Source organism: Anguilla anguilla, chromosome 1 (assembly GCF_013347855.1).
Source record: "Anguilla anguilla isolate fAngAng1 chromosome 1, fAngAng1.pri, whole genome shotgun sequence".
NCBI lineage: Eukaryota > Metazoa > Chordata > Actinopteri > Anguilliformes > Anguillidae > Anguilla > Anguilla anguilla.
In genome coordinates, this window is record NC_049201.1 from 75,563,209 (window position 1) to 75,579,835 (window position 16,627).

General features: G+C 47.6%; 1 protein-coding gene across 1 annotated transcript in view; it reads right to left on the reverse strand.

The window, feature by feature from the left end:
* The window catches only part of stac (SH3 and cysteine rich domain), a 43,021-nt gene that overhangs the window by 20,754 nt on the left and 5,640 nt on the right, over positions 1–16,627 (reverse strand). The window contains exons 2-3 of the mRNA XM_035407422.1: positions 11,009–11,330; positions 1,506–1,606 (exon numbers count right to left, since the gene is read on the reverse strand). Of these exons, the coding sequence (XP_035263313.1) occupies positions 1,506–1,606; positions 11,009–11,330 (423 nt within the window). The remainder of the gene's footprint in view (positions 1–1,505; positions 1,607–11,008; positions 11,331–16,627) is intronic.

The window sequence follows — 16,627 nt, forward strand, 5'->3', positions numbered from 1 at the left end:
GCTGCTGTCAATCAATGAAGCCCCATAGATCACATGGAGGTTATTTCATCATTTTACTGTGCAGTGTCAGTTATTTAAATGTGTGCCATCACGAGAGCACGTTTTTCAAGGCAAATCAATATGACTATTCTTTCATTTTTCAGAGAAAAAATAATGTAATTCACCCAGCCATTCTGACCTTTGTACATTTGGCCGCAATCATTCAACTGGTTTTGGTGTTTTCATTGCAGTCCTCCGAGGCGAATAAGCATTTCTTAATAACACGCTTATACTTTTGGCCTAAAAATCAATGGATTCAGCCGTACGGCAACGACTGTTGCGTTTCCAGCAATTATTTCTAAAAAAAAAGCCACAGTGCATTAGCTAATATTTGCACAACGTTGAAGCGTTGAAATATCAACACATAATCACAGCATGAAGAGCTTGCACTTGTTTTTAAAGTAAGAGTGTATTAAAAACATCACATTTCATCAAGTAACACCAAGCGTAGAATGATTTTCTCTTCCATTGGAACCTGCCAAGGGACATAAATAGGGTACTTATTCTCTCTTTTTTTCCATGTTGAAGGGAAGCTCTAAAAATAGAAGGCCGCTTCTAATGGAAATATTCCGCTTTTACACTTGACCCTTCAACCTCATTTTCCATCCTGCTGGAAGATGATCGTATCGTGGATCAGGTCATAGTCCTGGATCTGGAGGAAAATTAATGGATTTCTCTCCTTCCTTTCTTTCTTTCATCCTGTTTGTGACACTCCTTTTTTTTCTTTATTGTGGAAAACGTGATTCCACAATGATGGCAGAGTACATTTGGAGAGCAACAGAGGTATGGCGAGGGTTCCCCAAAATCCTTGGGTTCAACGCAGGATACACAGGGTAGAGGTTCATTTTGGGGGTTTGGATGACCCCCCCCCCCCACCTCTCATTGTCATGCACACTCACGCTCACGTTCACCCTCTCCCGTGCACAGATGGGGGGAGAGAGAGAGAGAGAGAGAGAAAGATGGAGTGGTATGGTGAATTGTGCTACGAAAAACAGCCCAAAACACTCAAGGGCGGGGATGCTAACAAATAGGTCCCAACTCAAACTGTCTTTACTTACCAGTCAAGCACCAAGAGAAACATTTGTCATGTTAGCGTTTTTCGGCAAACACAGCAACGGCTGCTGATATCCTGGGCTGTGTGGCCCTTTATATACCGGGACTACCAACTTCCTCCAGAAATAGTTGTTATTTCTCATCCATACATCTACAATGATGATGATGGTGATAACGGTGATGATGATGATGAAGACTGATAATGGTGATGATAATGATAATAATGACTGTAAAGGTAATGGTGATGATAGTGGTGATGATGATGATTATGGTGATGACAGTGATATTAAAGATGATGATGATGATGATGGTGATGATAATGATAATAATGACTGTAAAGGTAATGGTGATGATAGTGGTGATGATAGTGATATTAAAGATGATGATGATGATGATGATGATGAAGCTCTCACCGGTTTCCCCATGCATCGCTGCTGGCCCACGCCGTTGGCACACTTGTGATGGATGCTCATTTTGCAGGCTTTGCATCGGAGGCCGTGTTTGGTGGTGGTGCCTGGCAACAACAACAAGAGCAGACAAAGTTACCAGCCGTCCCCTCTGTCTGTCTATTTCACACGACTGTCAGATCACCTTTAACAATGGTTCTGTCTGTCTATTTCACCACAACCGTCAGATCACCTTTAACAATGGTTCTGTCTGTCTATTTCACATGACTGTCAGATCACCTTTAACAATGGTTCTGTCTGTCTATTTCACCACAACCGTCAGATCAACTTTAACAATGTTTCTGTCTGTCTATTTCACACGACTGTCAGATCACCTTTAACAATGTTTCTGTCTGTCTATTTCACCACAACCGTCAGATCACCTTTAACAATGGTTCTGTCTGTCTATTTCACACGACTGTCAGATCACCTTTAACAATGGTTCTGTCTGTCTATTTCACCACAACCGTCAGATCACCTTTAACAATGGTTCTGTCTGTCTATTTCACATGACTGTCAGATCACCTTTAACAATGTTTCTGTCTGTCTATTTCACATGACTGTCAGATCACCTTTAACAATGTTTCTGTCTGGTAAATGAAAGCAATGGAGTTCCAGAACACTGTCTTATTACTCTGAAAGGGTTAAGACAGTAAACACACACACGCACACACACGCACACACACGCACACACACACACACACAGCAGCAGGAACAGTAATTGTGGGCACTGAACTAACAGGACACACCTTACCTCAGCCAACCCACAGTAATCACATCACACCCAAACTAACAGGACACACCTGAACTCAGCCAACCCACAGTAATCACATCACACCCAAACTAACAGGACACACCTGAACTCAGCCAACCCACAGTAATCACATCCAAACTAACAGGACACACCTGAACTCAGCCAACCCACAGTAATCACATCACATCCAAACTAATGGGACACACCTGAACTCAGCCAACCCACAGTAATCACATCACATCCAAACTAATGGGACACACCTTACCTCAACCAACCCACAGTAATCACATCACACCCAAACTAACAGGACACACCTGAACTCAGCCAACCCACAGTAATCACATCACTCCCAAACTAAGGGGACACACCTGAACTCAGCCAACCCACAGTAATCACATCACTCCCAAACTAAGGGGACACACCTGACCTCAGCCAACCCACAGTAATCACATCACTCCCAAACTAAGGGGACACACCTGACCTCAGCCAACCCACAGTAATCACATCACTCCCAAACTAAGGGGACACACCTGGCCTCAGCTAACTCATAGTAATTTCATCAGGACCAAACTAAAGGGACACGCCTGACCCTCTGCTTCCCTCACAGTGAGTTCTGCTTTTATTCCATTAACAGTCTCCCATTCAGCATGACCTTCTCTACGACCCATTCATACGCCTTCCAAAAAAACGAAAAACAAAACTCTTTTCTCTCCTGGCTATAGGCCAGTCCACAGTAAGTGTACTAACTGCCCTGTAAATCAGTGAAGTTTGGGTTAACTGAACATCAATGAGGCTTAACTGCATTTGGAGGTTATAACACTGAGACTGAAGGGCCAAACAGAAAGCAAATAGCAGGAGGGGGCCATAATAAATGCTAATTACAGCATCCCTGTCAGAGGCCCGCTCACAGAGTGCCGAACGCTAACGAGGTGTGCAGACGGCTGGCGGAGATTTCGAGGAGCCTTACCGCCATAGGTCTGTGTGAGTCGCCACGCTAATCCTGTCTGCCCGAGAGACGCTGACCTATCACAGACCTGCCTCAGGGCTCGGTCTAACCAATCACAGACCAGTCTCACAGGCTCGGTCTAACCAATCACAGATCTGTCTCACGGGCTTGGTCTAACCAATCACAGACCTGGCCTCACGGGCTTGGTCTAACCAATCACAGACCTGGCCTCACGGGGTTGGTCTAACCAATCATAGACCTGCCTCTAGGGCTCAGTCTAACCAATCACAGACCTGCCTCACAGGCTCGGTCTAACCAATCGCAGGCCTGCCTCACGGGCTCAGTCTAACCAATCACAGACCTGCCTCACAGGCTCGGTCTAACCAATCACAGGCCTGCCTCACAGGCGTGTTCAGGAATCTCCTGGGGAGAGGAAGGGGAGTGGGCGGAGGGAGCTGATCGTTTGGTCGGAACTGAGAACCTGCGGCCCGTGTCCTCGTGTGACGCCATTGTGTAAAAAATAAAAACTGCACCTCTTTCTTAATTATGAACCCCATCTGTTTTCAGCCCTGACATATTACCCAGATAACCCAGTTATAAGATAAAATACGACCGCAGAATATAAAGGAATTATGTTGGAAGAGCCCTTACAGCAGACGCCTTAATGTCTGAGGCTGTCCCAGAGACCTGGACAGATCCTGTGTCACTGCCCTACTCTGTGGCCCCGCCCCCAGGGTCCAGGAGGGCGTGGCTCTAATGCTGAGGTCACCATGGTGCTTTGCTTTTGTCCAACACAAAAATGCTTTGCATCCAGCACTCAATTGATTGATCGATTGATGCGTGCCAGGGCTAGACTTTCAAATGTCTGTCGTGTGTGTGCGTGTGAGAGTGTGTGTGTTTTGTGTGTGTGTGCGTGCGTCTGTGTTCACTTTTCAATTGATTACATAGTCCTCCATGATCCATGTTTCCAAAAACAAAATTTCCCACAAACAATACTGTACAAATACACAGCCATCCTGTCTTACACTGAGCACTGTGATTTTGGGGACTTTGGACTAGATTCACACACACCCACACAGGCACACACACACACACACACACACACACACACACACACATACACACTCAAAATTTCCGTCTCACATAAAATATGATTCAGACCGAACTCAAGGATCATTCCTGAGCTCAGAATGTTCCCATAATTTTTCCTTTTTTATCATCATTCGGACATTTTCTCAGGTCCTGATTAAACAGGCACTGTCAGGTTTGGCATTTCCCAGAGACGGGACGGGACGAGGCGGGACGGGACGGGACAGCACATGGTTTCCAGCCGTACCACAGTCTGGAAACCATGTGCTGTACGTGAAAAACATCTCCTGATTATCGGTGAAAAATGAACCTTTAACCAATGTCAAGCTATGGAACCCTTCTGCTAATGGACCTCTTTTCTATGAATTTGAAATCATTAAAAAAGCCCATTTCTCTCACCTTAAAATCTTTTCTTTTCTTTCCAGGCAGCAGTACACTGACTGAAATGAACAACACTGGAGTGGTGCAGCTCTGGAGCTTCACGCCTCTGCAGAATCTGCAGGGAGAGCTCTTTCGGGGAGCAGGAAAGCTCATTTGGGGAAGAGCAGTTAAATGAAGTCTGTTAATGAAGTCTGCTCCAGCTGTGAGCCACTGGGCCATCTCACTGAGAGCACAGCTCTGCAGACTCAGTCGTTTGAGTGTGCGAACCCACCCCCCCCCCCCCCACACGCGCGCACACACACACACACACACACTCACACACACTCACGCACGCACACACTCGCACACACACGTACACACACTCACACACACGCACGCACACAGATACAAACACACTCACACGCACGCACGCACACACACACACTCGCACACACACGTACACACACGCACGCACTCACACACTCGCACACACACGTACACACACTCACACACACTCACACGCACGCATACACACACACACACACTTGCACGCACGCACGTGCACACACACACAATCGCACGCACACACACACACATTCACACACGCATGTACACACACTCATACACATGTACACAGATGCGCACATACACACACACACACACACACACACATGCACACAGATACACACACACTCACACTCACACTCACACACGCCCTGAGCACATCACTCTTCTTTTCTGGGGCTTTCAGTGAGAGCCAGACACAGATTAATCGCCCTGTGCTGAACTTTAAATTATTAGCGACCCAAACGGCCTCCTTATTCACTGGCACGGAAAAGACAGCTGGCGCTCTGTTTTATCGGCCGGGGGAGAGCGCGATCGATGCCCCGGCCCCCGGAGCAGAGCCCATCAGAGCCCCCGAATGCAGCCCACGCCGATTTTAACCCGGGACAGACCCCCGCAAGTCTGCGAACGAGGCCATGTCCCCGGGGAACGGCCGTCCGCTAATTCCATTTTAAAAGCCCCCTCCTGCCAAGCTGGGCCCTCTTCTCTCACCACAGCCGCTAATGACTGTTCGTTTATTTTTAAAAAAGGGACATCGTTTAGGAGCCACCCAACTGCCCCCCTGGGTGACTCTCACCTTAGGTGACTCCTTCAAGAGCTGAAATGGAACTCAATCAATCAAATTTTATTTATATATATATTTCACAGCAATTGTCTCAATACGCTTCACAGACAAGCCTGGCCTAAAACCCCCCACAGGAGCAAGCCTAAAGCAACAGCGGCGAGGAAAAACTCCCTGTGGCAGATGGGAAGAAACCTCGGAAGGAACCAGGCTCAAGGGGGGAAACCCATCCTCCTCCGGTCGGCTCAGAGTGAACTGCGTTCGGTAACCACTGCTGTCGCCGTGCGGCACGCGAAAACCGCGACCACGGGGATGTCCGCCTGTGTGCCGCGTGCCGGGTGTCGTGTCCGACCACACGGACAAACCCGCTTCCTGGCTATGACCTCTGACCTCTGACTGCTTCCTGGTCCTGTGGTCGCCCTCTCGCTCGCCACTCCAAAGCAGCCCGGTTGGCGGTTTTGTTCTTCTTCAGTCGAAATTAAAATCAACGTTCGGGCCCGTAGCTGTACTCCAAAATTAACCCTCCCCCTCCCAGAGTCACTCAGCCACTCATTTATTCCCTAATTTACACACACACACTGAGAAGCTCCCCCCCAAAGCAACTGCAGTACCTCCTCCTACCGCTAGATGGCGAAAAAAGTGAAACAAGTGAAATAGTCACGGTCCATAACACTCACAGCTTACCTGTCACTCATATATTTAATTAAAATACAGCTTTGTGCCTGAAATAAGGAGCAGGAAACGTTTGTCGGATCTTGGGTGAACACGGTCCGATTTCTCATTTGCAAAAAGTAATTACTTCTTGCCCGAGAACTGCCTCACCTTTGGATCATAATTACATTTCCCCAAAAGCAACAACACAAACGAGCAAATCTCCTACTGACATGATTCAGTGCCTGAATCACAATTTCATTCCTGCAAATGATGAAGAGGAGACTGGTTCATCAAAGCGATAAACCTAATAGGTGTATGCAATAAAAAAATCTAATGCATTTTCCGATTGTAGATGAATGGCAAATAAAATACCGGCACATATATGGGGGCATGTCTATTCAAGACAGAAAAAGAGTGGTTATGGTTTAGTGATTGCTCTGTAAATATTTTATTAAAGTTGTCTATCTACTGAGCACAATCCCATTATCTAAATAGCTTATTTTCTTGCATTTATATCTATCCATTCACACCGTAGGGTTTTCTGAACTGGACTGGCAACCTGTCCAGGGTGTTATTCCTGCCTTTCACCCAATGCATGGTGGGATAGGCTCCAGCACCCCCCGTGACCCTGACCAGGATAAGCGGTCTAGATAATGGATGGATGGATGGATGAATGGACAGTAGGGTTTTCTCTTTCTTACTGGCCGACAGTCCAGATATGCGTCTTATCTTGTTCCAGGCTAAGACAGCCAGGCACATAATGTGGTAATTACCACTAGTGAAAAGAAAAAACGAATTACTAAGAAACAAAAACTGAAATACTTCCTCTATTACCTAGCAATTCAAGGGACTATCTTGTAGTTATCAAAGTTGGGTTATAGCCTGAGTGTAGCTGTGTACTCCCGATTAGGCAGTACCTTCTGACAGAGGTGTTTCCAAGAAAGTGTTATCTATTCTCGCTGCCCTGTTTATACTGAAGTCCGAATGACACATTGTTCATGTTTTGACAGGGGTTCTTCAGATGTGCTTCCAAAATACTTTTTAGGGCCAAAGACGCAAGGGAGCCCTTATCCACGTGCAAGGGCGCTGTAAAGGGAGGGGGTGGTTAGGACAATTTCAAGGGCTCTGGCAGACAGGGGCTTTCAAAATATGTTTTCAAAAAAAAAAAAAAAAAAAAAAAACTTCACAGGCACTGTGGTTGATATGCATGCATCATAACCAATGGGAAAACCCAGACCAGATCCACTGTTTTTCCTTCGCTGATATCCTGGCACAGCCTGCTTTCCCACCAGACCTACGGGCCATTTATACAGCAGGTTATTTTGCTGGTAAGAAAAAAAAAGAAGTCTGGTCAGGTACTTAGCTCTAGAGTACCACCTGAAATGCCCCAACTGGGATTTAAGCCTGCAACCCCTGATTGATAGGACTGACCTTTTCTGACCGCAATGCTGGCTCTTTAATCTGCTGCCACAAGAGACGCAGCGAGCGGGAGAACCTTCTAGCAACCTGCGGCTTTAATTTTAGACTGAGCCGTGCAGACCTGGGTCAAATACGTATTTTTGTTTTGGATTCAGATGCTTTTCTGTGCTCTATTGATCTTGCCTGGTGTAACTGAGACTGCCAATATGACCAGAATGTGGGGTTTGCACTTTTTGAGAGTATTTCATTGGTTCCATTACACCAGACAAGATTTGAATCAAAAACAAATATGTATTTGACCCAGGTCTGGAGCCATGTATATATCTACTGGACTGTGGAATAAAATGAAGGCTTGGGAGGACAATGTGTGATAGGCTTTCCTTTACATTATGACCCATGTAGCAGACTGCACTCTCCCAAAACTGAAGGAGGACACCGCAGGAATCCGAGAGGCTAAACTAATTCTTAGGGATATTCCAAACTGAGAGTGAAAAATATGAAAATAAAATCTTGTATGCATTCACACTCTCATTCACAATACACTTTCTGTAACAGATGCACAAATGTGTGTGTGTGTGTGTGTGTGTGTGTGTGTGTGTGCATACACACATACATTTACGTGTTAAACTAAATATGCAATGTGAATCACTGTGAAAATCAGGCATCTCCACTGGTCTGCGAGCTGTCCAATTAGCAGCCATCTGTTGCCAGGCTCGGCCAATCCCGTCTCAGAATTAATTAGGAAAACAGCCGCCGCCACCCGTCTCGCCTGATCGCCAGGATCAGCCTGGCATGGACCGGAGCGCACGATACAAAGGAACCCTTGGTGGGGGGGGGGGGGGGCATGGGGTAATCTGGGGTGACCCTGTTCCAGTAGTGTAGGGGGGTGGGATTGAATACTAAACATTATTGGTCAATCTTGATCAAATGTTACTGCCAGTGCCTTTGGAAACCTTGTCTGTTTTCCTCATTGTTTTCTTCTTCCAAAGAGCCTCATCTGTGTTTTCTTGTTTTGTTTTTTTTGTTATAAAACTTGTCAGGCTGTTTGCTCTGTCTGTTGTCAGGGGGGTGGGGTGTGTGAACGTGCGCGCCAGCTGGATGTGTGATGTCATCGGCACAGTGTTTTTTCTCTTGGCTGTAAGGCGGGGGTAGCATGCAGCCAATTAAAGAAACAGACCATTACAGAGGAGGCCAGCAGATCAGCTAACAAGCTTAATGAGGGGTGTGCAAACCAGCTAATGAGCTTAACCAGGCTGTGTGCAAACCAGCTAACGAGCTTAACCAGGCTGTGTGCAAACCAGCTAACGAGCTTAACCAGGCTGTGTGCAAACCAGCTAATGAGCTTAACAAGGCTGTGTGCAAACCAGCTAATGAGTTTAACGAGGCTGTGTGCAAGCCAGCTAACGAGCTTAACAAGGCTGTGTGCAAACCAGCTAACCAGCTTAACGAGGCTGTGTGCAAGCCAGCTAACGAGCTTAACAAGGCTGTGTGCAAACCAGCTAACCAGCTTAACGAGGCTGTGTGCAAACCAGCTAACGAGCTTAACGAGGCTGTGTGCAAACCAGCTAACGAGTTTAACGAGGCTGTGTGCAAGCCAGCTAACGAGCTTAACGAGGCTGTGTGCAAACCAGCTAACGAGCTTAACGAGGCTGTGTGCAAACCAGCTAACGAGTTTAACAAGGCTGTGTGCAAGCCAGCTAACGAGCTTAACGAGGCTGTGTGCAAACCAGCTAACGAGCTTAACGAGGCTGTGTGCAAACCAGCTAAAGAGTTTCACCGGTTAATGAGTTAAGGAGTTGAATGCGTTTACCTCTCAGCCTGGGTTTTACTCAACCAGACCAGACACACCATTTGTACCGGCTCCCTCCACAAAGATAGACCACAGATCTGACCTCGTCACCAAATAAATCACAGTTCTCTCTTCAGAATCACATAAGCCCTGATTCTGAGGTCTTTGTTCCCATAAAAAAAGTGGTTCTGCATTTGCCACCCGATAAAAAAAAGACATTCTACATTCAGTAGCAGAAAAAACTGGTTGTGCCGATAAATCACAGTTGTGCTCTCACCATCAAAGCTGTGGATCAGCTTCAGATAAATTGTGCTGACAACCGCTCTTCCCTCCTCTCTTTTCTCTTTCCTCTCCTCTCTCTCCCTTCCTTCCCCTCTTTCCTCTCTACTCCTCTCCTCCTCCTCTCTTCTCTCCCCCTTTCTCCTCATCTCTTCTCTCTCTTCACCCCTCCACTCCTCTCCCCTCTATCTCTCCTCTCCTCCTCCTCTCCTCTCCCCTTCTCTTCTCCTCTCTTCTCTCTCTTCACCCCTCCTCTCGCCCTCCTCTCCTCCTCCTCTCCTCCTCACTTCTCTCCTCTGTCTCTCCTCTCCTCTAACCAGGAGACCACTCTTTAAAATTCTGTGGCAGGGTCACCGTGTGACAGCCCACCCAGGTGGGTGCCCCAGGGCTCCTGCTAATTAGGGGGGTCCCCACAGTGCAGCAGCTGCTTAGGGACCCACGGTACAGCCTGAGAGACGGACAGGAGACCATACGCTGTGACCCCTCGCCTCACACACACGCACACACACACACACACACATACTCACAGACGCACACACACACACATATACAAATACACACACTCACACACGCACACACACACATACATATACACACACACACACACAATCACACACAAACCATGTACACAGACACACACACATACACACACATACACACACAAACTCACACACACACATACATACACGCACAAACTCACACACACGCTTACATACACACACTGACACACACATACATATACACACATACACACACAAACTCACACACACACACACATACACACAGACACACACACATACATATACACACACACACTCACACACACCCACACACAGACACACACACATAAAGAACTGCAATATACTACAGACGAGTGGAGTATTTATGAAATGTATTCCATTGCTGTCCCTTTAAAGAATTTACAAGCCACAATGCCTGAAGGCAGCAATAATTCACATATTAGCCAATGTAAGGGGAAAGTGTTGCATTAATTTGACCTTTACATTACGGTATTTACGCGTGTTTTCCTGTGGGATGGCATCGCGGCACTCACCCACGATCATGTGATTGCAGACGTCGCAGAAGGTGGGCTTCTTGAAGACGTGCTCCAGGAAGCTGTGGGCGGCGGAGGCGGCGTCGTTCTGGGCGGGGCCTGTCCTGACGGGGGAGCAGAGGGAGGGGGCGGGGCCGGGGACGGGGGCGGGGGCGGAGCCCGGCAGGTCGCTGGCGCTCAGGTGACCCACGCTGACGCTCACCTGCGGGAGCAGGTCCACCTGCAGCCGCACGTCGCTGTTGGCCCGCTGGAAGAAGTTGTCGGCGCTCTTGCTGCGCAGGCTCTTGGTCTTGAAGGACAGCGACCGCTTCAGCTTCTGCAGCTGAGGGGGGGTTGAGCGAGGGGGGGAGAGCGAGGGGAGGGGGGAAGAGCGAGGGAGGGAGGAGTGGCAGGAAGTCAAATTTCAGCTCATTACATTATAGGCATATAGCAGACACTCTTATCCAGAGCGACTTACACAACTTTTTTTTTTACGTAGCATTTACATCCATTTATACAGCTGGATATATACTGAAGCAATGCAGGTTAAGTGCCTTGCTCAAGCATACAACGGCAGTGCCCTACCCAGGAATCGAGCCTATGACCTTTTCGGTTACAAGCCCAGTTCCTTACCCACTGCCCTACGCTGCTGCCAGTTCAGTTCAACTTCGTATGTACAGCTTTTTTTTTTATTTCCCAGAGATTGTGTTACAAAGACCAGATCCTTCAGAGGAAAGCGAGTGAACGGGGAGAGCGCGGCTTACAGGAAGAGGCTCTTATGGGGCCCCAGAGGACCCCGCTGGAAGCAGCCATCGCCCGAAACCATCTGCCAAACGAATCTAACGGAGATTACGCAACAGGACGTTCACCCGGGAGGAAGATGAGAAGAGTGTCTCCCTCCGGAGACCGAGATATCGCCTCTCCCTCGTACTCCCGCTCGCCACATAAGCGTTTACGCTGCAACAGACATCGTAATACACCAGCTACTGGGTTATGATATCGCAATTTCCTCATATCATAATGAGTCACTCAATAGCCCATTTAGCTCTATCTGTGATTACACATCAGCGTTCAGCGCGCCATTCTCCACCAGAGCGGCTTGCACAGAAAACATTTTTTACTAACTGTTACTGTTTATACGTCCGGATATTTACTGCAGCAATTCAGGTGAAGTGCCTTGCTCAAGGGCACAACCACAGTCCCCAAAGCGGCAATCGAACCCACAACCTTTGATTGATGGAAACTACAAAAACCTGGACTGGAGTTTGACATGTCAGGTTTACACGGCCCCCAACAGGGGTACACAATGAGGACTGACCCGTTTCAGGATTTTGTGGCAACAGCCTATTCGTAATCAGGCAAACGGCCTAATGATATTTTTGACCCTGGTCCCGTAGAGCCGCGGGGTCTGCTGGGGTCCCCAGCCCTGGTCCCGGAGAGGCATGGGGTCTGCTGGGGTCCCCGGCCCTGGTCCCGTAGAGCCGCGGGGTCTGCTGGGGTCCCCGGCCCTGGTCCCGTAGAGCCGCGGGGTCTGCTGGGGTCCCCGGCCCTGGTCCCATAGAGCCGCAGGGTCTGCTGGGGTCCCCAGCCCTGGTCCTGGAGAGCCGTGGGGTCTGCTGGGGTCCCCAGCCCCGGTCCCGTAGAGCCACGAGGTCTGCTGGGGGTTCCCAGTCGATATCCCGCGAGCGTTGTCTCTATGGCCTAGCGTTCACGCCACGCTGTCCTCTGTGGCTGGTTCTGAACATCCCACGGGTCGACTTCTACCCTCAAAGGGTCCTGCCAAAATTTTCCAGCAAGATCCTTTGTGATCCCCCCCCCCCCCTCTTCCAGAGTTCCAAAGCACTGGCCCTAAGAGTCTTAAAGCTGAGGCGTTTTTTCAGGCACCACACGATCACCAGCGTTACGACCACCAGGGGGGGCTTTCTCCCGTTCCCCCTCCCCCGAGGCGCTAATGCGACGAATCCGGAAACACGGACCATTTCCCCCTCCCTGCGCCCCCGCCCCACCCCCCCTCCCCGCCCCCCTCACCCGCCACCCGCGCACGCAAACCCAGACAGCCCCTTTCCGACCGCCACGGCCTCTCTTAACCAGCCGAGCTCTGCTTCGCTGCCCCGGGCGAGAGACCAAAGGACACGCTGTTTCTTTCCCCCACATAATTCTCCTTATGAATCATGGCTGGTATTGTGGCTCGAAGTGGCCGTGAAGTCAAAAGATGAACGTAAGAAGAAAAAAAAAAAACAGGAAGTACCAGCTCAGCGGGAAATCGAATGAGTCAGCCGCCAGGGTACAGCTACACTCCGCCGCTCCGCTGCACCTTTCCCATAAAGCCAGGGATAAAAAAATCGCTTGATTACGTTTTTTTTTCTGTTGCGGAAAGAGGGGGGATTTTATCGCTTAAACGGGGGCGGGCTGTGATCCCGCAGCGATGGGATCTGCTCCCCCAGAGCAGCTAGTGTGAGAGTTTCTGCTGGAGGGGTTCGGCAAGCAGGAGGTCCCCCTAGGGTATTTTAACCATCCCACTACATCAAGGCGCTCCGACTCTCTCCCTGCCCTGATCCTATTCCGACTCTCTCCCTGTCCTGATCCCATTCCGACTCTCCCTGTCCTGATCCCATTCCGACTCTCTCCCTGTCCTGATCCCATTCCGACTCTCCCTGTCCTGATCCTATTCCGACTCTCTCCCTGTCCTGATCCCATTCCGACTCTCCCTGTCCTGAGCCCATTCCGACTCTCTCCCTGTCCTGATCCCATTCCGACTCTCCCTGTCCTGAGCCCATTCCGACTCTCTCCCTGCCCTGAGCTCATTCCGACTCTCTCCCTGCCCTGATCCCATTCCGACTGTCTCCCTGTCCTGATCCCATTCTGACTCTCTCCCTGTCGTGATCCCATTTCGACTCTCTCCCTGTCCTGAGCTCATTCCGACTCTCTCCCTGTCCTGAGCTCATTCCAACCCTTGGATCCAATCTGAAACAGACAACTACAGGCAGCTATGATCCAGGGACAAGGAGCGTGTGGAGGCAAGGTTACAAATCCACTCCTGGCAGTCGGGAAACATCCAATCAATGACCCTCATGAACAGGCAGGGGTGAGGTTGAGGTCATTGGCTGGAGACTAAAACCAGAAGAATATGAATTTTTATTTAATAGATAATAGGCTTATTAAGTACTATGAAACCTTATGCAATATTATGATTGAAATGAGGCTCTTTTTTTTTTGCTTGCAGCTGATGAAAGTTTGAGAAATGCCACTGACTCTCCTTCTACTCCTCAATGACTGGGAAAGACTCAGACAGGCTCCCTCCACAGTGAACAACCATGATAGCCAGAGACTGTAAACAGTCAGCACAGACTTCTTAAAAGCACCCATTTAAAAAAAAAAAAAATGAATTAATCGTGTAGAAACATACTCTTTCTTTTAACCTATGAAGTCCAAATTTCCGTGCGTAGAGCAGCCCCGTACAGCCTCAAACAAAGGACATTTTACGATCAACTGTGACAGATCGTCTCCCTGGTTCTTTCCAGCACTGGCACACCTCAGTGGGTGATCGCTGGAATCTACGGACTATTATTGGACATGCGTTGGATGAGCCATTTTTGGGTTATCACACCTCTGATGAGTGGACCGGTCGACCAATCACGGCTTGCAAGGTCGGTCACATGCAGACTTTCACTGCATGCTATGTGGCATATTGATCCTGCAACACCGATTAGGAAACGATCAATGCAACCCATCCCCAACCCTACCACCCCTCCCCCCCCCCCCTTCCCAGCAGCCCAGTTGAATTCTGGGAGATCAGTGAAGCTCCCCTCTACCAGAAGTTGCTTTCATGTTATTGATTGAGCCAGCAGCATCCTAATTGAAAGTACACAGCAGAAGTAATTCTAATAAAAATTCATTTCCCCATGAATAATTATGGTATTTAATTCCAGTAGGGCTGTTAGCCTGATAAATGCCAAATGAATCATTGCTTGCAGAGCAAAGACAGTATGGAAACTGCTGCTGCTGTTACAGAGAAACCGTAAAGTTGACTGCTGCTCACACACCACAAACAATAACAAAATAAATACATTTGCTTTAAATATTTACAGAATAAATGTACAATATAAGCAGGAATATTCCTTAAACATATACATGGCTAGCATATCATCAGAAATGAGTTTGGCGTCAGACCATAGACCCTAGACACTTGGATCTGGCCCTTGTTCAGTCATATTGCTCATGTCCTTTTCTGGCAGATACCCCTTGTATCCTGGTTTAACATCAAAACCAGCCTCTGGTTTGTTAAGGTTGATTAATAATGTTGATTCAGCTATGTAACACAGTGTTGAACACACTGCAGTTTTGGCTTTTCTTTTTTCCTTGAACAATTAATTTACCACAAATGACTTTAATTCAGTGACCAAGTCTCCAAGATTTCCATGTTCAGGCCTTCAGCTAATAGGTCTATCAATGAATCCATTTGAATACATTCACTTTCATACGGAATCATTTTTAGACACAGACCGCTACACAAAATAAAAGTGGTTGTCATCAGAGAGCGGATCTGACTAATTAAAAGTCCTTAAAATGAATTTGGAATGTTAATTCAATGAGAACACGAATTTCTGATTCTGAAATAATGTGGCGTTAAAAGGTTATATCATCCCTCGTTAGACATCAAAAGTTTCTCATTAAAATAGAAATCAATTAAGAGCTCATTATACTTCAGAAATTGCATTAATGGTTGTGATGGTGTTTTACGGCTGTGGGACTCAGCGTGTGACAAAACTGGGAGGAGGAACATGCCATTGGTCGTTCACAACCAATCATTCTGTTTCGCTGCAGAGAGAAAAGCTTTAGATGGTTTCAGTCGAGTCTGTTACCATTGCATTTACATTAGAGGCATTTAGCAGAAGCCAAATGCCTATCTAGAGCCACAACTTTTTACACAGCATTTACATTGCATCCATTTATACAGCCAGATATATACTAAAGCAACACATTTGTGCTCAAGAGCACAACGGCAGTGTCCTACCCGCTAATCAAGCCTGTGACCTTTAGGTTACAAGACCAAATCCTTGCCCATTATACTGCACTGCCGCCCACATTTAAAGTCAACTCATTGTACAGTAGCTCCACCCATTTTTGGGTTCGTCCAAGTCACTCTCCATGATTTCTGTCACCAAGAGCCTAAGTTTACTGTGAATATTAAAGTGGGGGGGTTGAAATGCATAGACCCCCAAGAACTGCAACACTCGAGGGAGGTCGGCGTGGGGGGGAGGTTGGGGCACGTGCCTCTGGAAGAATTTTTTAAGAGAACAGCTATGAAATGATCATATCTAGAGGAATTGCAAGGTGGGGGGGGGGGGGTCTTCAGACTACTGATCACTACATTCCAATCACATCACAAAATCCTCATTGCCTATCCCTCATTTTTTACATTTTGAATTTTAAAAATTTATATATTTATGAGCTTCTTTTATGAGCCCTAAATGACTCCATGTCATTCCAGCATGTTCTGTGAATACAAAATGGATTATAGTTTTTACTGTCATCATGATTCATATTATGGCTATAAATTACTGTACAAAATGAGTATTGTACCTTACTGGACCTGTGTTTGTAGTTGTTCCAATGACCTTGGGTATGCATTTATTGTAC